Source organism: Mandrillus leucophaeus, unplaced genomic scaffold (assembly GCF_000951045.1).
Source record: "Mandrillus leucophaeus isolate KB7577 unplaced genomic scaffold, Mleu.le_1.0 Scaffold1112, whole genome shotgun sequence".
Classification (NCBI taxonomy): Eukaryota; Metazoa; Chordata; class Mammalia; order Primates; family Cercopithecidae; genus Mandrillus; species Mandrillus leucophaeus.
Window position 1 is genome coordinate 788,618 of NW_012099344.1, and position 22,356 is coordinate 810,973.

The following is a 22,356-nucleotide window of genomic DNA, read 5'->3' on the forward strand; positions in this document are numbered from 1 at the left end:
GCCTCCTGATAACATATCACCTACAGTCTTGCCAAAGGCATCAAGTCTCCACATCCAGCTTCCAGTTTGTCATAAATACAGAAAAAAGAACGTGCCAAACTCCACCACACGTATGCAGTCAGGAACCCATAGAATAAGTCTCCAACAGTTCAAATAACCCAAATTTGTCCACATAAATTATAAGGAAAAGAAAAGAAAAACTGAGACGCCTATGATTTAAAATAAGAGGCTTCAAAAGTCATCCTTTTTTAAAATGATGATGGCTGTCTGTAGTGTCAAATGGTGTAGATTTGGTTGCTGAAACCATATAAGATAGTAAATGCCAGGATGTGGTTGCTTTGGGAGACAGAAAAGGAAGTATGATTGGGACAAGGCCCACGTAAGGTTTCTAGGGTGGCTGGCAAAGTCCTGTTTCTTGATCTGGATGCTGCGTACTATGGCGTGTGTCTTATAATGTTACAGTAGGCTATACAGCTGTATGTTTGTGTTGGAGAGTTCATATCTCTGTGTGTCTTTTTAATTAAAAAAGTTTTGAAATAACTACATAATTTTTAAAAGTTTATTTAGAAAATCAAGCTTAGTGGAATCCGCCTTAGATCTTGAGATGTATTTTGGATCTCTCTCTGTAAAATAATACTTAATGTACTGAGTTATCTTCATATATGTAAGCTGCAGATTATATTTCAGCATAAAACAAGCATAATTCAAATATGTACATGTAAATATTCTATAATACATCTCTGAAAATGCTGCTGTAAATATCTGTCCAGTTTTTTGTATAGTCATAAGTTTTCAGTTCCTTTGTTTAAATACTAAGGAGTGCTATTGCTGTATCATATGGTAAGAGTATGTTTAGTTTTGTAACTGCCAAACTGTCTTCCAAACTCTGTACTATTTTGCATTTCCACCTGCAATGAATGAGAGTTCCTGTTGTTTCACACCCTCACCAACATTTGGTGGTGTTAGTGTTCTGTATTTTGACCATTCTAATTAGTAGGTATTGTTGTTTTCATTTGCATTTACCTGATGATTTGTGTTGTGGAACACCTTTCCATATATTTATTTACCATCTGTCTGTCTTCTTTAGTGAGGTGTCTATTAAGATCTTTGTCCCATTTTTAAAATTGGAATCTTTGCTTTCTTGTTATTGAGTTTCAAGAGTTCTTTGTATATTTTCATAAACAGTTCTTTATTAGGTATGTGTTTTGCAAATGTTTTCTCTTAGGCCTTGGCTTGTCTTCTCATTCTCTTGACAGTGTCTTTTTCAGAGCAGTTTTTCGTTTTAATGAAGCTCAGCTTGTCAGTTTTTTCTTTCATGGATCATGCTTTTAGTGTCATATCTCAAAAGTCGTCTCCAAACCCAGAGTCATCTAGATTTTATCCTATGTTATCTTCTAGGAGTTTTATAGTATTACATTTAGGTCTGTGATCCATTTTGAGTTAGTTTTTGTGAAAGGTATAAGGTCTGTGTCTACATTCATTTTGTTTTTTTGTATGCGTATATGGATACCTAGTTTTTCTAGCACCATTTGTTGAAAAGACTATCTTTTCTTTATTTAATTGTCTTTGATCCTTTGTCAAAGATCAACTGACAAAAGTGGATCAATTTCTAGGCTCTCTGTTCTGTTCCTATTGATTTATTCTTCACCAGTACCACAAATCAAGACAAGATTGTCTTGATTGCTGTATCTCTATAGGAAGTCTTTAAGTTGGGTAGTGTCAATCTTTGTCAGAAACTGGCTATTTTGGACCTTTTGCTTCTCTACATAAACTTCAGAATCAGTTTGTATCTACAAAATAACTTGCTAGAATTTTGACTGGGATTGCAGTAATCTGTTAACTAAGTTGGGAAGAACTGACATCTTGATATTCAATCTTCTGTCTATAAACATGGAGTATCTCCATTTGTTCTTTGATTTTTTTCATCAAAATTTTATAGTTTTCTTCATATGGATCTTGTACATATTTTGTTAAATTTATACCTAAATATTTCATTTTTTGGGGGGGTGCTCACAATGTAATCTAAGTGGTATTGTGTTTTTAATTTCAAATTCCACTTGTCCATTGCTGATATATAGGAAAGCATTGATTTTCTATATTAGCCTTTTATACTCACTTGCAATACTCACTTATTAGTTTCAGATTTCTTTGTTGATTCAGATATTCTGCATAGAAAATATGTCATCTGCAGACAAAATTTTATTTTTCTTCTTTCCTAATCAGTATACCTTTTATTTCCTTTTTCATTTTTTCTTATTGTGTTAGCTAGGACATCTAGTACAGTATTGAAAAGCAGTGGTAAGAGGGGACATCCCTGCCTTATTCTTGATGTTAGTGGGAAATCTTCTAGTTTCTCACCGTATTACGATTTTTCAAATGTAAAAGCTCAACCAGCACAAAACCAATATGTTTGTTTTCCCCTTCCTTCCAGATTCTAATTAATCATTGGTAGAAGTAGTTTAGGCTGTGTGAAGAGTTTGGAAAGACCTTAGGAAATTTTTTAAAATGTTTATTTATTGAAAATGTTCAAGTTTCCTGAAGTATTTAGACATCAAGAAATATTTACATACATCTCTAGTTTATATTTCCATCCTGTTGATTTCCCTATTACAAATTTTAATGAAGCCAGGCTCAGTGGTTCATGCCTATAATCCCAGCACTTTTGGAGGCCAAGGCAGGAGGATCACTTGGGCCCAGGAGTTTGCAACCAGCCTGGGTAACAAAACAAGACCCTGTCTCTAAAAAAAAAAAAATTAAAAATTAGCTGGGTGTATTGGTGCATGCCTGTAGTCCCAGCTACCTGAGAGGCTGAGGTAGGAGGGTCCCTGGAGCCTAGGCTTTCAAAGCTACAGTGAGCTATGATTGTGTCACTGCACTTTAGCCTGGGTGACAGAGTGAGACCTTATCATAAAAAATTTTTTTTAAAAAAGGCACTTAAAAGAAGTCCAAAATGCATCTCAGGAAAGTTGTACATAAATCTTCACATTATTACTATAAGACAGGCCTCATTTTACAGATGTTTCTCAATTATGGTATTCCAAATCTACAGTATTGGAATAGCTTTCACTGTTGAAAGCTGTTTCATTTCTTAAAAATGTTTTTAACCTCCTATCACCAGTCTTGTGCTAAAACAGGGTATTTTACCTATGAACTACCACAAATAGATAAAATAGCTACTTTACATATAAATGGCCCTTTAAAACTGGATACTGTTGTATGCCAATTTGCAACATAGTCTATATGAAAAGAGAAAATACTAATAAATGCTGTGTTATAGACCAGTAATTAGATTCTCAATGTGGTGTGAAGTACTCACAGGAGGTTCATTCTTGGCCTCATAAATTTGACCATATCTTTTCATTCTAATGCTCTTAAATAACTTAGAGACATGACTTAACAGTAAAATAAGCTCCTAAACAACAACCGCAAGCACATAAAAACCAAAATTATGCAGTGATGTCATGCCATTTGTTCAGGAATTGGCTGTCCTATTTATTCTTAAATATAACAGCAAATGGAGAGTTGATTGTTAAACTGCACATTCAGGATCTCATGGTTTAATATCTTATGTGTTATTTGCCAGACTAAAGATTATTAACACGTTTTGCTTTGTTCGCTGCGGGAACAATGCAGTACTTATATTATACAAATATTTTGATTAGTTTGTTTCCCATTCCTGTCGAATTACCTGAGTTAACCTAGTTCAGTGGTTCTCAAATGTCGTGTACATCAGGATCCCAAAGAGCTTGTTAAAATACAAATTTATAAGCCCTGCTCTCAGAGCTTCTGATTCAGTAGATCTGGGTTGGGCCTGATCATTGGAATTTCTTAGTTTCTCCATAATGCTGATGCTGCGTCTCTGGAGGACCACATTTGGGGAACCACCGACCTATTACCATGAAACCTTTCTCTCTACAATGAACAGAATTCTTTTTTAAAAAGTTAGCTAAAAACAAAAAGTAGGCCTCATGATTTGGCTGTCACCACTCTTTAGGAAACCATGTTCTCATTTACTGGGTCAAGAACTGAAGGAAACGTTTCTTCTATAGGAGATCATAGTAAAGCTGCTTCTTGAAATCTTACAAACGTTGTATTTATCAAACGGAGTGTTTAACTATTCGAGGTTTCATTTATATTTGGGAAAACTCCAGTTAAATAAAGCAGATAGAAGAGCCCTCTTAAAATCCCTGAGGAATATATGACACCAACTTCTATCATTAATATTTAATGAAGTTTTTCTGGTATTGTTTTGTTTGTTGTCATTTTCTCCTGTGTTATACTTTGCTTAATCTCCCTGGCTGCATATTTAATTGAGTTACCTTTATTTTTAACTTTAGGTTCAGAGATACATGTGCAGGTTTGGTATATGGGTCCATGGCATGTCACGAAAGTTAGGTATACAGATTATTTTGTCACCCAGGTAATAAGGATAGTACCCAATAGGTAACTTTTCAGTCCTCATCCTTCTCCCACCCTCCACTCTCAAGAAGGCCCCAGTGTCTGTGGTTCCTTTCTTTGTGTCCATGTGTACTCAGTGTTTAGCTCCCGCTTACAAGTGAGAACATGCGGTGTTTGGTTTCTTTTTCCTGTGTTAGTTTGCTTAGGATAATGGCGTCCACCTTTATTCATGTTGATGCAAGGATGTTGTATTAATCAGGGTGCTCTTAGAGTGGACAGAACTATATATCTGTATCTATGGATCTACATATATCCTATAAGTATTAAATTAATACTTAATAAACTATAAGTATTAATATTTAATAAACTGTAAGTATTAAGTTAATACTTAATAAACTCCTCTTTTATATATAAAACTAACACAATCACAGGGTCCCACAATAAACTGTCTGCAAGATGAGGAGCAAGGAGAACCAGTCCAAGTCCCCAAACTGAAGAACTTAAAGTCCGACGTTTGAGGGCAGGAAGCATCCAGCATGGGAAAAAGACATAGGCTGGGAGACTAGGCCCATCTCTCCTTTTCACATTTTTCTGCCTACTTTATATTCACTGGAAGCTGATTAAATTGTGCCCGTCAGAGTAAGGGTGAATCTGCCTTCCCCATCCCACTGACTCAAATGTTAATCTCTTTTGGCAACACTCTCACAGACACAGCCAGCATTTATACTTTGTATCCCTCAATCCAATCAAGTTGACACTCAGTATTAACCTTCACAGACTCGGTCTCATTTTCTGTAGCTGTGTAGTATTCCGTGGTGTATGTGTACCACCTTTACTTTATCTAGTCTACTGCTGATGAGCATTTAGGTTGATTCTGTATCTTTGCTATTATGAACAGTGCACAATAGATACATACATGTGTCCTTATGGTAGAACAATTTATATTCCTTTGGGTATATACCCAATACTGGGATTGCTGGGTTGAATGGTAATTCTGTTTTAAATTCATGAGAAATCACCAAACTACTTTCCACAATGGCTGAACTAAATTTACATTCCCACTAGCAATGAGTGAGTATTCCTTTTTCTCCACAACTTCACCAGCTTCTGTTTTTTGTTTTGTTTTTGTTTTTGTTTTTGTTTTTTACTTTTTAATAATAGCCATATAATGAAATTTTTTAAAAAGGCTTTTGAAATCTTATTTCCTTAAAGCCCAAGATCCGTGTTGGCCTTTACCAGAATTGTTTGTTTTATTACCCCCTAAAATAAGATAGTTTCTTTTTCCCATGGTTATCAGCCATTTGCCCTCAACGGTACTGATTTGGACTGGCTAAAATTAGAGCCAGAGTAACAGTAACTCACTTTTATTCTATTTTGTAGTAGATGAAATGTTCAGCATTGATATTAAGTTTTTAACCACTGTGTTGCTGTTTGTTTAGTGCTGAAACAGCTTGACTCCATTTCTTTTGCACCTCGATTCTGTGGGTTTTATAGACAGCCAGTGTTTGGTGCCTGGCCCCAGGACGGGACTCTGCACTGCCACTCATCTGCCATCACTTCTGTTACTCCCTTTTACCCTTGCCTTGCCATCCACCATCACTTCTGTTATTTCCCTTTTAACTCTTGCCTACCTATGTTTTTTCCACTTAGAGCTTTGGGTCTTTTTTAAACGCACATGCTGCTATGGTACTCGTTCTTTTAGAACTAGTCCTTTTGAACAAATCTAATAGATCAGTTACTTCACTACTTAGGATGATTCCTGTCTGAACAATAACCTTCAGGATGTTGGCCAGTCTCAGAAGAAAACATACACATATAATGTACATAAATCATATTCGGTAAAGTCAGTTTTATCTAAAACTGAATTTAAGATCTTCAAAAACACTTAAATGACCTTTCTTTGCAGTTTTGTGCTATTGTCTTTCTAAAGTTGCCAGTTGTATGTGGTAAGATTGATGGTGAGAATTTATCTGATTACCTTGTGTAGTATTCACAGTGTTTGTCTTCATTTTCTTTTTGAGGAGGAATCGAAGTTATTACTTGATCCTTTCCTATCTATCACATTTTTCCAGTGTTGCACTTCAAAAACAAGTGTTATTATGAGTCATTGACCACAGCTGTCATGTTTACTTTCATATTCCAAGTGCTTGTGCAGCTTGGTATGTAAGTACATAGGCATTAAATAAATATTTGTTGAATAAATGGATTGACATTTTTAAAAGGTCAATTATACAAGCAGTTCCTTTTTGAAAGTTTGTAATTTAGAAAGTTTCAATTATGTTGAAATATGTGTGTGTGTGCAATATCTTTAAAAAGCAGTAAAAAAAACATTCTGATAGTGCATGAGTAGCTACAATGGACAACATAAATTATGTTTCTTGTTATTATTTCTGTTTGTATTCTAAAGAGGAAATGCCTGCCAAATTATTTCAGTCTGATATATTCAAAACTCTTCTAATAAAAAAGATACTGAGTTATGTGACATTTTGATATTCTGATGATGATCGTTATTAAGGCAGGGCGTTGTTTCATTGAGTTGTTTATAGTACTGTAAGAATTTAACACTGATCTATTAAAAACAGATGCAATGTTGTCATGAAATGGGATATATGAAAATATGTTAAAGCCTCTTAAATGAAAAAAAAAAATTAGATGCTTTCAAGTAAATTAACAAAATTCAGGGGTTAGCAAAGTATAGCCAAGCACATTCATTCACATTTTGTCTATGGCTGCTTTGACCCTACAGCTCTAGTGAGTGAGTGAGTGAATAAATTGAATGAATGACTGCTGACCAGAAATTGCACTTTCAAACATTTAACCTGAGGAAATAGTTATATATACAAATAAGTATGTACAGGGATGGTCATTCCACAGCTGTTTGTAATATCAAGACAAGGGAAACCTAAATGTTGACTTATAGAAGACTGGCTAAGTAAGTTCTGGTGTATCCTTAATATACCAGAACTAGTGTATGATATAGCTATTTTTAAAAAGATGTTACAGAAATGTATCTAGTGTTAGGGAACAAGGGTCAGCAAACTACAGCCCTTTGGCCAAATTGGCTCAATACCTGTTTTTATACTACCAGAGCTATGAGTGGGTTGTTAAATTTTTAAGGATTGTTAAAAGTAAACATGAGACAGAGTATGTGACTAGTAAAGCTTAAAATATTTACTATCTAACCCTCTATAGAAAATGTTTGCTGACCTCTGATATAGAATGTTGTATACAATGGAGATTAAATTGGTGGGGATGGGTTTAAAACATTACAAAATAGTATATATGGACCAATACTTTTTTTTAAAAAAATGCAGTCAATATCATTTAGACACTTAAGATGTTAATAATTATTTCTGGGTAGACAGGATTAATAAGATTCTATAATTTATGTCTAATTTTGTGATTTTTCAATAATGAGAATGTATTCATTGTTTAAGAAAATAAAAATTTAATATTGGCATGGAGAAAAAAGAGAACTTCTCTGAGTTTCAAGGTGCACAAATATGTTTTTCCATTTTGTAGATGAGGAAACTGAGACTAAGAGTTTAATTAACTTACCTGGAGGGATACAAACATAAGACAAAAATTGCATTGCTGCCAAATTTTCTGTCCAGCAGTATCACCGTTTCATAATTTAAAATGCTCATCTGTCAGCTGAAATAAAACTATAGACTCTGTACCCAAAGGCAATTTAAAAGTATCAGTGTATAATATATGATAAAGGAGGATTATGCAGAAATAACAAACTGCCTGCCTAATGGTATTAAGTGTGTACTGGATAGGTTTACATTTGCTTAAATAGAATGAAAAACTAGTAGCTCACATTTTACATTTTTTAAAAGAAACAAAACCTGTGCACACAGATATTCAGTTGACTTTGTAAATTTGCAAACTGTTACTGCTACATAGTATGGTAATTCATTGCTCTTTCATACCTATAGAGTTTAATTGTTCAAATTCAGGCATGTGACACAGAAAGGGACCATGTCCTGAAGCTTGTGCCCTTCACTGTAAGAGGAAAGACATTTGACTTATCAGATCCTTGTGCAGATAACTATTTACAAAATAAGCAACTCAGAAGGAGAATGAATACAACAGTGAGAAATCTCATTTTAATGAACTGATGGCTAATAACTCAAAGAAGCAGTAGGACTATAGAAAGCAGACATGATAGCTCAGCAGCTTTTGGACCATTTAATATGTGGACAAAAGGCCTAATATCCTTCTGTTATTCCTGAGGAAACTACTATCTTATAGCCAAGAATGATAACTATTATTGCTCTTTAAAAAACACTTGTTCCTTTAATTATAACCATCTTGTGATTTGGGAGGATTATTCTCTATTCACATATTTGGAAACTGAGGCACAGAAAGGAGGTTAAGTGAGTGTTGAAGGTCCTACAGACCGTTCAAGTAATAATGGAAAACTCCATCACCTAGTCCCAACTCTGTATGCGTATGATGGTGATGTTGAGTAAAGGCAGGATCACTCTGCTTTTCATCGACTCATAAAAAACAGATAAGCATGTCTTTAAAACTTATATAAATTATTAAACTATAAATGTTTTAATACCCTTCAGAGATGAGGTTCAGTTAACAGGAAAAAATTCACTAGTGTAGAATGCTTCGTAACTAAAACATGTCAGGGAATTATGACATACAGTCATGCCTAGGTATCTGTGGGGGTAGGTTTCAGGACCCCCTGAGGATACCAAAATCCACAGGTGCTCAAGTTCCTTATATAAAATGGTACAGTATTTGCATATAACCTGAATACATCCTCCCATATTCTTAAAATCATCTCTAGATTACTTATAATACATAATATAATGTCAGTGCTATGTAAATAGTTGTTGTACTGTGTAGTTTAGGAATAATGACGAGTCTATAAATGTTCAGTACGGATGCAGCCATACATTGTTTTTCAAGTATTTTTGATCTGCAACTGGTTGATACCACAGATGTGGAACCCACAGATACAAAGGTCCAACTGTACTTGCATAGTCGAGGCTATAATTTTTTCTTTTGTCTTTTTCTTGAACAAATATTACCAAGCTTGGATTGTGTATATTTTAATGATTTCTGATGTCTGCTTGCAAAAGCAGTAGTAAATAGAATAGCCCCAATTTTAACCCTATGATGGATGTCGCATATTAACATCTATGAAGTGGTTTCCACAAATTCAGTTAGAAATCATAGCCAGATAGAGTATGTGCTTTCATAATTCCCTTCCCTTTAGTAGACATTATATTTTTTTAAATAAAGATGTCTTCCTTTTGATGTGAAATGTATCTTCAGAAATTACTTGTCATATTTAGTGTAAACATTATTCGCTATATACTGCATATTTTTCTAAATGTCATGTTGGCGATTTGCCCATTTTTTAAACCTAAAATTGAGATAGAATGAGTAGCTTTAGGCACCGTATAATGACTTGAATTATTGTGGTGTTCTTGCTGTAATTTATTATTATTTATCATTCTTGGGCAGGTATTTTAGTAATTAGAATGCCTACAATAACACATGTGGTACGCTTAAGAATAGTTTGAAGCACTAGAGCTGTATAGCCATTGGGTTTCCTCTCCTTTTTTAACTTCCATATTGAATGTATGTTAGAAGGACATGTAACTTTTATCATACTATTTCCTTGCTCCCAGCCCACTGCTCATTTATGTGTACAATAGCATGTACCTTCTTCTTGAGAAAAAATTTGTTAAAGGACTCTAATTATTTCTTAAGATTTATTTTCCTTCATCAGGTATCAGGTGGCCAATACAGTGTTTTTTTGATGTTGTCATTCATATATGTTTGCCTCTTACAACTCAGAAAAGTCCCACAACCAGTGAGAACTGCTGCCTTTCTTCCTTCCCTATTTCTCCTAACCCTGATGACCCAGAAATCCCTCCACTTATCATAAACGGGAGGCACTAACACAGTGTTAGGACTTCCTTAAGACATCTAGTGTGCTCTTTTAACCATCTTTTTAACTTCTCTTCCTGGCATTTAAGGCCATGAGCTTGTCTTATTTTATCTGTCTCTATTTTCTAGACCCTAGTAATCTAGCTCTCCACCTGCTCTCTATCATGAAAAGCCCTTCGTCTTCCCTTTTGATCTCTTGTCCTCCTCCACATTAACCCAGAGCATGTACACAAACATGTACATACCTACTCCAAAATAAGTACACACCTGTATCTATATAAGTGCCACCTCTTCAACCTTACCTCTCACCCTAGACCTAACTCACTTTTTAAAAAAATTCCCACAGTTACAGCATGTATCACTTAATGTATTCTCTACCTATGGTTTATATTGTTTTATATTGTATATCTTAAGCTTATATGGCTTTAAATGGCTGACTTACCTTCCTGGTGGTAAGCTTCTTGAGATCAGGGATTTAATTTTTTCTCATGTATCTCTCTTACAGTCCTTACCACATTGGTTAATGTGTAGTAAGTGCTTATTAAGTCTTAAAATAAGCCTGTCCTGTGGAGCAGAAATGTTCCTCAGAGAGTGTCTTATCTAGTGTTCCCATTTTACAAAGAGAAAATTAGAGCAGTGAAGTGACCCATTTCTTTGTGGCGTAACTGGTGAGTAGCAAGCCCTGAACTAGAACCTAAGGCTCCTGACTCTTAGTTCAGTGTGCCTGTTCCCAGGCAGCCTTGACCACGCTGATGCTGAGGGAAACACTGCCACGAGAACAGGGCATTTACTGCTGCTCACATGGACAGCGGTGATATCCCTGCCCTGAACAACAGCCTAAAGTTCTCCCCAGCATTCCCCCATTTTTTCATCTTGCCTTCTTGACTTTATAAAACCCTCCCTATTCAGAAACTAGGGAATGAATGAGAGTCCTCTTTCAGGGAAAAAAAAAAAAAATCAATAACGGGATGTAACTTTATTCATTCATGTATCAACAGTTACTCATTTTGACTAGGAGATAGCATAAAAGCCACTTCTCTTTACTACCTCTCTTTCTCATGAGAATACATATCTTTAAAAAGCTAGATAAATCTAAAGTGCCTATTCACTAGAACATTCTGCATTTAGATCTTTTAACTAGGCTTACAATTAGAAGTGTTTTCCTTTTTTTACATTTTATGCTTTTATGTGTTAATAAACTCAAGACTAAAGGACAGCTACACTGATTCTTCTTGGTTATAATCGATGCTTATTGGCAAGCTAGCATTGTAGCCTTTTTATTTTGAAAGAAACAAGTTGGGAAGATCTCTGTGCTTTAATATTTCAGGAAAATAAGCAACACTCTTTTCGTCTAATTGCCTGAAGGCTAAAAATTGAATTGTATTGAATCACAGGAGAAAAACAAAGTAATTAACAAAAGCAGTCATCTAATTAAATATATTGTTTTTAAAAAAATGAAGTTTGTAATGAAATTTGACGAATACAACACGTAATGTTTTTTTAATTTAAAACTTCAGTTTTAGGTTTTGATCAATTACAGAAACAGAATGAGAAGAAAGAAAGAGACAGTGGTGTGCGCACAGTGGAGAGTCCCTCTGAATCAAAAGGATCACGCGTCTCTGAGATGACAGGAAGCTGGTATTCACTTGGGTGTAGCTGGCAGTAAACCATCCCACATCAGAGCATTTAACTAGGAGAATAGGCCCTCTCTGAACTTCAGTTTCCTCATCTGTGTATCAGATTATAGAACTAGATAACCTTTGATGTCCCTTCCAGCTCTAAGTTTCTGCTGGATTAATTATTTTTACATATCTTTATTCTGATATTTAAATCTTTCACGGGTCTACTCTAAAAAGCCAGAATAGCTTAATAAGTACTTACTGGTTTAATGATTGATTTTGGCCCGTATTATGTGCAAGTTGATCAAGTCAACTAACAGTGTATGGGTTATTTTAGTTATTTGCAGCCAAAGATATTTATTGTGTCTGTGGCATCTTGTGCTGAAAGCTTTTTGTAGTGAAAATGAGTAATAGGTAAACTCTGCTTATCCTAATGGTGAATTGGTGTTTGATCTTTTAATGGTGAAGTTATCAACATGAGCATTTGAAGAAAGGCTTTGATATTGATTGTGCATTTCAAACTGAAGCATGTCTGAACTGAAAATATTTCCTTCCAAATCCATGTGTTCTTATTCATTTCTTTTTCCCTTATTCTTTGCTCTGGCATGTATATATTCCTATATAGTTCTTTAGGGAACTGCAGACTAGAAAGGCAAAGAAAACCATATGTCTTGTTTACAGCCTTGTCTAATGCTATCTGTCAGTGTAAAGTAAAAAGATAAATGTGTTTATTTAATAGATTTTAAATTTTGAAGTTTTTAAAACATTGATCAAAAACAGCAATAAGACTGTGATGTTACTTAAGTGTAATGAAAAGATACAGTTTTCATGTAGTTATTTTGAAATTCTTAACTTTAGGCTATAAAAGTTTTTATTTAAAGTTATTTGTTAGTTACATGTTCGAAAGAACTGTTTCATCATATTTTACCACCCTTCTTTCAGCAAGTTACATTGTTTTGACTTTTGCTATGAATGTAATCAGAATCCCTAGAATGCAAAATATTTTAGAAAATTTTTGTTGGATCATAAGATGTCTGCCCATCCCAAACTGGTTGCTAGTTGTACAAAAACCATATTTTCTTTTAGTGGACATTAAAAAATATCTTCTATTCGCAGGGATTACATTTTATGAACTGTAATTTTTCACCTGGCTCTCTCTATAAAATCCTCCCCACCAAATAGAGGTACCAACAAACCCCGGAAACCAAGATTGGTGAAGAATTGGTTGGCAAATTAACATTTCCTATCTTTAAAAAATGATATTTGTCTTGCTTTTTTCCCAGTCACATTTTAGTACTAGTTTTGTGGCTTCTGAGTACTTATTTTTCCAGTGATAAATCAAAAATAGAAATGATCAGCCTTACTTTCCTTTTTTTTTTTTTTCTGGGGATATTGAGAACCAGAAGAGTTAACTGACCAGCCCAGGCCTCACACGGAAACAGTAGTGCAGCCGGTCCAAGGACCTGGGTCCGGGGGTTTCTCCATCATGCGTATCCCCATTTGAACTAGCACTAAAGTACCATTTAGTGTACTTTTTGTAATAATTTGCTTTTTAGCACATCATCTAAGATGTGCTACTTAAAACTTAATTGCCCGTTAGAATGATTTGTGATATGCCTCCTTCATTCTCTCAACAATTTTAATTTTACAAGCTAGTTTTATTTGAAGCTCACCAGTTTAGGTAGACGGATGTTCTCTTTTAGAATCTGTGTTCTTCCTCCAGCAACTTCATCAGAGCTCAGGACGAGATAACAAATCAAACATTGAGAATTGAAGTTGATTTAGTCTCATGTATGATTTGATTAAAGCATCAATGAGCTAATTAATATTTTTATCGAAAAATATTTTGTAATTGTGCCCTAATTGTGCCCAAGGTTGAGACTCTAGAATACTGGAGATAATTATTTTCAGACAGTAGCAACTAGTGGAATGGGATGGAGCACTTTGCAAACAATATAATATCAATGGTTTCTTATTACGATGCCCCAGGTATGTTATTAGGTTGATGCAAAAGTACTTGTGGTTTTGGACCATGAGTTTTAAATCATTATAACTAGGCTCAAACACATCTTTATTAATCAAAATAGGAACCATTACAATCAACACATTTTTGCCGACAAGAAATAAGTTTGTTTATTCCTGTAGTGTAAAAATCCATGCTTTGGGATTTGACAAACTCTTGGAAAGCATTTTCCGCATCCTTCTGGTTGTGGAAATGTTTTCCCTGTGAAAAGTTGTCGAGATGCTTGAATAAGTGGTAATGGGTTGGCGAGAGGTCAGGTGAATGTGGTGGATGAGACAAAACTTCATAGCCCAATTTGTGCATCTTTTGAAGTGGTTTTGCAGCATGCCGTCAGGCACTGTCATGGAGAATTGGGCCCCTTCTGTTGACTAATGCCAGCTGCAGGCATTGCAGTTTTCCATGCATCTTATCGATTTGCTGAGCATACTTCTCAGATATAATGTTTCACCAGGGTTCAGAAAGCTGTAGTGGATCTCACCGGCAGCAGACCACCAAACAGTGACCATTACCGTTTTTTTGGTGCAAATTTGACTTTGGGAAGTGCTTTGGAAGTTCTTCTCAGTCCAGCCACTGAGCTGGTCATCGCTTGTTGTCATATAAAAGCCACTTTTTGTCGCACGTCACAATCCGAGAAATGGTTCATATTATTGTGTAGAGTAAGAGAGGAAGACATTTCAAAATGACGATTATTTTGATGTTCACTCAGCTCACGAGGCACCCACTTAGCCAGTTTTTTCACCTTTTCAACTTGCTTCAAATGTAAAATGACCATAGAATGATCAACGTCGAGTTCTGTGGCAACTTCTAATGTAGTTGTAAGAGGATCAGTGTCGATGATTGGTCTCAATTGGTTGTTATCAACTTGCCAAGGGTGGTCACTATGCTCTTCATGTTTAAGGCTTTCATCTCCTTTGCAAAACTTACTCTTTTTTTTTTTTTTTAAAGACAAGAGTCTCACTTTGTCACCAGGCTGGAGAGCTGTGACATGATCTCGGCTCACTGCAACCTCCGCGTCCCAGGTTCAAGGGATTCTCCTGCCTCAGGCTCCTGAGTAGCTGGGACTACAGCCATGCGCCACCACGCCCAGCTAATTTTTGTATTTTTGGTAGAGACGGGGTTTCACCATGTTGGCCAGAATAGTCTTGATCTCTTGACCTCATGATCCACCCACCTCTGCCCCCCAAAGTGCTGGGATTACAGGCGTGAGCCCCTGCACCTTGCCGCAAAACTTCTTGAATCACGACTGCACTGTATGTTTGTTAGCAGTTCCTGGGCCAAATGTGTTATTTATGTTGTAGGTTGTCCCTGCTACTTTACCACCCATTTTGAACTCAAATAAGAAAATCACTCGAATTTGCTTTCTGTCTAACATCATTTCCATAGTCTAAAATCAACATAAAATAAACAGCAAGTAATAATTCCTTAGGAAAAAAATTAAGAAAGCAAGAAATACCCATTAAAATTATATGTAACATAACCACATTTAAGAATGTATTCAAATATCAAACAGCAAATTCCAACAATGCAAAAACCCAATTACCTTTGTCCTCACCTAATAATCTTAGATTGATTCATTTATTTATTAAGTGAACATTTATTGCGTGCCAGCTGCTTCCATGCCGTCATTGAGATCGTATCTAGTGGAGTTATCAAACAATAAACAAGCAAATAAAATAATTAAGACGTGATAAATAGTGGAAAAGAAACAAGGTGATATAATAAATAGGGATGGCCAACTTTGTGTGGGGTGGTTAGGAAAAGACCTCTCAAGGGGACATTTATGCAGATTCCTGAAGGTAAGAATGAGCGAAGCATGGAGAGAGCTCAGGAAAGAGCATTGCAGGCAGAGGAAACTGCAAGTGTAAAAACCCTGATATGGGAAGGGGCCACTGTTCCTGTCTGTTAACTGAGAATATTAATTCTTCCTGCCTACTACTCATAGGAGCCCTGTGGCGATACCCGTAAATTTAAATACAAAATGACTTAATCTGGGTTAGATCTGTATAATAGGCAGTGAAGGAGAAATTGGGGTCTTTTTCTCTACTTCTAGGAAGAAAAAATTATTGGGGTATATGAGAGAAAACACAAGAAAATGTTCAGAGATCTCTCTCTTGCCTTCTGTATCTTCATTTAGGGATCTGTATCAAAGACCATATTGTATGGTACTAGTTGTCAGTGTGGGAATTCACAGAAGGCAAAGATCTTGGCCTGGAGTCTTGGCCTGGACTTGACTTTGCCCTTAAAGAATAAGTAAATTTGGACCAGCCAAAAGGAGGCGGAAGAGAGTGATTTAAAATGAGAGAATGTATAAATAAAGTTGCTAAGATGGACTGAATATGAATGAGTACTTAAGACCATGAAGACTCAAAAGCTGGAGCTGGAGCCAGAGCCAGACGGACGGAAAATAATTGAAGGGTCTGATTCATAAAGGTGGTTGAATGGTCAGTAGAGCAGATTTGACTTGATGTTAGACAAGAGAGGAAGTCATGATCATTTCTTGAACAAGAAAATTGATAGTAAAAAGAGAAAGTTGGTAATATAAATACAGATTAATAGAAATGAGGAAAAATTATTAATGAAAATAAGGGAACAAGCAGACTAGATAGGAGGACCTTCTTTTTTTAAATCATACATTTCATTGTACCTGGCAATGAGAACATGGCCTATGCTCCTATCAGAGAATGAACTGCATACAAGACATTTCAAATGAGTTAACAATGATACTTGGTGACTGAAGCGGGCAGTAAATCAAAAATGCCTGCTCACTTGAGTCCAAGGGACTGACCAGAAAGTAATATCAGTGATAGAGCTGGGGAAGTTTGCCCAGGATATTAAAAGATTAATTCCATGTTGGACATGTTAAGTTTCAGAAGATAACAAGACACCCAAATTGTGATGGGTGTACACAGGTAGAAGCACTGAACTAGAGCTAAAATAGAAAGTTGAATTTGAGAATGCAAATAGGTGATGAGAACTGAGGCCTTAGCTCTTGAGAATGCATGCACATGATTAAGAGTGTGTGTATGTTGGGGAGGAGGCAAGGAGACAGGTGGGGAGTAACTAACACACATACACGCACAGAGAGAGAGAACGAGAGAGGAGTCTGAATAAGTAGAAGGTACCAAAGCAATGGTTGGATAAAAGCCAGCTTCTTGAGGAAATACCATTATCATTATCAACATAAAAACTACAACTACCTGTTAGTGATTACTATGTGTCTTAAAGTCTTTAAATTTAATAACTTATTATTTCTTTCCACAGCCTTTAAAGAGTAAATGCTGTTGTTATCTGCATTGTACAGATGAGGAAGCTTAGGACAGAGAAATTAGGCAAGTTGTACAAGATTGCCCAGTTTGGAGAAGTGGAGCTGAGATTCAAGCACAGGCATTGTGCATCGAAGCCTGAGCTCTCAACTCCTGTGCCATATGGTTATACCCAACTTCATGTTTTAATTACATGGTTTGACTTTGATCTTATGTAAGTTTCTTGAAAAGGAGTTAATTAACAGTTTTAAAAAGTTGGGCAGAAACGAGAAAGTCAACAGATGGCTGGGCAGTGATTGGATAAATCCTTATAGCAGAAGACAACATGAAATTTCTCTAGGGTAAGGCAGAGAAAGGGAAAGAAGAATATACCCTTTGCTCTGCTTTTTTTCCTCCTCTCCATACGCTACAAGTTATTGATACAGGAAATTATCCTCTTTGACAAGAGTTACAATAATTTGTGGAGAAAATGGCACCTCTATTTTTTAGCATTTTCTATATACTACAAATGTGCTTATTTGTATACAAGGAATATCAGTTTATCTAAATTGACTGTCAACCAAAGTCATTTCTTTCTTGACTTCCACTACTAAATGAGAGTTAGATTCCAAAAGATCTATGGTATGCATAAGGAAAATTTTAAATTAAAAAATAATTTTTTTTAAGATCCCAAAAGATAGGGTTTGGGAAGTAGCGTCAACATTGGTATTACTGGATTACCTTCCATCTGGGAGCCCAGGTGCCTGGATGTCTTAGTGGAGAGGCTCAGAACTTAGGGCAGGAGTTAGACACTGAAGCCCTTCCCTCTGGGGAGAAGCCACACACGACTTCTTTGTTGATTGCTTTAGTGAATGCTTCCCCAGTGGCCGACAGAGAACGTTGCTTCTATTTTCCATCCTCTTCAAGGCTCCTCCAGCCTCTCTCACTTCTTCCTTGTTTGAGGAGGAAATGGTACACTTCCAGTCCGCCATGCTGACTCATACAGCTTAAAGGACGGGACTAGGCACCTGCTTGGTGCTACAACTGTAGCAGGCCTTTCTTCAGTAAATAAGCTAGTGCTTTTCTTTGGACCTAAAACTGAGGATAGATCTCATCTAATTAATCTTCCTAAAACACAGTTCTGCACAGTAGAATTGGCAGCTCAAAAACTTTCATTATTTTTCCATTCTAACCAGAAAAAAAGTTGTAGCCTTACATTTGTGGCCCTCCATGTTCTGGCCTGAGCTGTGGATGCATGACCTCATTTACCGGTATCCCCTTTTTTCAGGCCGGCTGCCCAATTCCCTGTTTATTCTGTAGGGCCCCATTTGCCTTCTTCTGTGGGGAGGAGGCTGATCCCTCAGGGAGTCCCTCTTTACTTTCCAATCTTCACTCCAGTCTGTGGTATTATCGGCCCCAGTTCAATGCTGCATGCAGTTCTCATCTAAATGCTGTCTCCAGCATACAGCCTCACTGAACTCACCTAGTAGTTTATCTCCAGCTCTCATTTTATCTGTGTTCTAGATATTTATGTGCATATAATTATCTTCCCTACTAAACTCTGGGCAGAATCTGTACCTAATTTAACTTAGTATTTTTTATATCACTTACACTTAACGTCAGAAAAAGTTAAAGCTACAAGGGCTGAGAAGACACATAGACCTGTGATAATGTCTTTTTAAAACTTCTCCTTCCTCTGTGCTCTAGTGAATAATAGTGCTGAAGGTGGGATAGACCAGACCTCCTGGTTCTCAGTCTTATCCTCCAACAACAGTGGTTCCCCCACTGGCTTGCACGTTCAAATCACCTGGCATCGCCTGTGATGCTTTTAAAATCCTGATCCAGAAGCTTACAACCAAAGAAATTAGAATCTCAAGAGTAAGACGTTCACATCAGTAGCATCCAAATCTCCCCACATGATTCTAATGAACAACCAAGATTGGGAATAAATATCCCCCAGTGTGATGGCCCCTGGACCATTGTTGCTTTACTGGGTAATTCTGTTAATTTGGTAAACTTTTTGTCCGATATTAAGGTAGAAAATATTAAAGTAGAAAAGTGGTAACTGTTAGATAATAGTGTAGTACCTCTTGTTTTGCTTGCAACAGTAGCTTACAGTTAACTGTTTAACTTTTCAGATTTTTCGAAAGAAAGCAGTGGAACTTGGGGTAAAATTACTACCTGCATTTCATACTCCCTCTGGAATACCTTGGGCATTGCTGAATATGAAAAGGTAAAACTCTTCATTTTCAACAACATGTTTTAAGTTGAAATATTCAAGATTGTTGCTTAATAAGTATACATGAGATAGATAATTACTTGTATGATGCTGGTGACTAACAGACTCCACTGGGAGTCTTGAGATCTGTCTTTTCGTTGGCAGCTATTAGCTTTCCAGTGTTCCATAGCCTCAGATGTGTCCCCACTGTGGGATGGCTTGACCTCAACAGAGTCATTCAGGCCAGACAGGATTGGAGGTTTTCACTGTTTCATAGTGACATTGCATCAATGATACTGTCTCTCTCCATAAATACCAAAAGAATCCCATTATCTTTAAAGTTGTCATCAAAGCATTTCACTTCCAAAGAAGCAAATTCCTAAGAACCTTTATTTCAGTTGAGCTACTGGTTAGAAGTATGGCAGAGATACAATATTTGGCCTAATCAGATCCCCCATAAAAGGAGCTGGTATAATGGAGACTGGGAGCACCTGCGGTTACCCAGCCCCCAGTTGTAAGAAGGGAAGGCAGCTGATGCACTCACTCAGATCAATCCAACCTTCTGATCTTCTCTGGTGGAGAACCCTAATATGCCAAGTTCTTGAGAACGTGGCCCCAATTGGAAAACACACACACACAGACATACATACCCCCAGGCTGAACAGACTTTCTGGTGTTCTCTGATGTTTTGAAGTTAAACTGAATGAAATTGAGCAACCATTTTGCAGCTGATAAAAATAATTTCTTCTTGGCAACATGCATGAATTTTTAATTATAAATTGTATCCACTCTCAATCCCATTTACTAAATACGAGTGACTTACCCAAATTCACACAATAAGCACTGGCAAAATTAATAGTATCAGTTCACTAAAATTCCCCATTCCTTTGCCTGATCAAGTACACTCCTTGAATCAGCTATACTTCAAGGTGTGAGGATGATTTATCATCTTAAAAGTTTTCCTGTAGGGGAAGAAGTGACATTTCGTATTTATCTACAATATTACTTTTCAAGATGTGCTTTTGGTGTCACTTGTACATATATACTGTTCTGCGAATCACTTTATTTCACAGTATGGGCCAAGGTATAGGGAACAGCTGGCCTAAAGCTGCTTTCTTAGTTTTGGAAGGCTGTCACCAGCAAAAGTTTCAAAGGAGGGGGGAAACATATATGTGGCAAAATCATATTTTTTAATTACCTTCTCAGAATAAGAGAATGTAGAAAGCTACCCAGGAGAAGAAAAAAGGGGGGTTTAAAGATGCTTTTTAGACTAGCTGTGTTAGTCATTGTTGACTGACTTTGAAACTCTTGGCAAGAATTACCACTGGAGAGACACTGAATGTGCTGGCTGTAATATCGTAATTCTGCTCTTCCCTTTCAATTTTGAAAATCGTTTTGAATGTGTCTCTTTGTCAACATCTATATGTTAACAGCAGTGTAAACTTATTGGTATTATCTGTTCACATTCCTCTGGTATTCTGGTTATTGCCTAAAGATAATTGGTTTCTTTACCTTTTCTTTGTCAAAACTAAGCATTTATTTGAGTCTCTGCTGTGATAAAGATTTCTTACTAAGTCCTGGGAAGAGTTTCTACTTCTCTTCACTTTATTCAAGAAGATAACAGGCATGTTCTTTCCCTCAGGGGACTCACAGCCTGGTTGGTAAAGCAGAATATATTTTTTCTGTGTTACACACTCACACATGTAATTGACAAACTTAAGATGGGCCAAGGAGAGATAATAAGTACTCACCAGGTTGAATTTAAAGCAAGCAGCATTTTGAATTGGGGAGGTTTATGTATTTGGAGACAAAACATCAATAAGTCAGGTTGTATTTCAGTATTTGTGCAAGCTGAATATATGCAGAGAAACTAAATAATTCACTCATACACTACATTAGGAACTCTATTCCAAAAGCGGTTCAGAAAAAAAATATTTTTAAATTGTCTTTTCTTCCACATCTATTATAAATTCTTAATTCGATAAGAATTCTTAATTCAATAAATTCTGAAATTGTGATTTAATAGAAAGTACTCATTTGATGACCTAAATGCTATACACAGTTCCTCACTGGACTAACATGTTTCCTTCACCAATACGATCGTAGAATGAGGATGCATAAGTTACATACCTCCGCTAAAAGAAAATCATTGCCTTTCTAGTATTAGGTTTTGGTAGAGCTCAATTTCTCTAAGGTGAAAATGTCAAAGTTTGGTGTCTGTTCTTGTTATTACTATTAGCAAGAAGCCTATGCTTTTTTTTCTCCAACCTGAAGCAGAAAAATTACCTCTGTGATTGTAAAATCAGGCATTTCACCATTACTGTATTTCCAAAGGTAATTCAAGTCTAGGTAGAATAGACTTAGATTTGGGGGTTTTTTAAGTGTGTTCTTAAAATAGTGTAGTTAATGTTCCCATTATTCATTTCTATCACAGGGCCTACAGTCTGGGCATTCCTCATAATTATTCTGTCTTTCTTGATAAATGAGTTAGTTTTAGCTGTACACTATTTTATCACTTCTCTGTGTGGATTTTTCTGACGCCTGCTTGGTGTTACATTAAGTTAGTAGAGCTGTCTACAGTGTGTGCTTTTATTGCACACCGTCAAGGCATAGGTAGGAAATGACTGATCTTCATTCAGACTCTCATTAGCAGTGAGGTGACGAATGAGGCACAACCCCTCACCTATTTTATTTCCTGCTTTGTAAAGCTTTATTTACTGACTGTTCTAATTATCTGATGAGAATACATACAATGTCATTAGTTACATTACAGTTTATATTATAATTAAATTGCAGATTGCTCTACTTTAACTGAAATAGGGCTTTAATTAAGAATAGTACATAGCTGCCTGTCTTCTAATAGTGAAAGATTATCCTAGGGAAGCATGTAATGTGTATATTTTAAGAAAAGGTGATAGCCCCTTGTTGGGTTTATTA

General features: G+C 36.2%; 1 protein-coding gene across 1 annotated transcript in view; it reads left to right on the forward strand.

The window, feature by feature from the left end:
• The window catches only part of LOC105549293 (mannosyl-oligosaccharide 1,2-alpha-mannosidase IA), a 196,259-nt gene that overhangs the window by 101,264 nt on the left and 72,639 nt on the right, over nt 1-22,356 (forward strand). Inside the window, exon 7 of the mRNA XM_011993763.1 lies at nt 19,340-19,434. Coding sequence (XP_011849153.1) covers nt 19,340-19,434 — 95 coding nt within the window. The remainder of the gene's footprint in view (nt 1-19,339; nt 19,435-22,356) is intronic.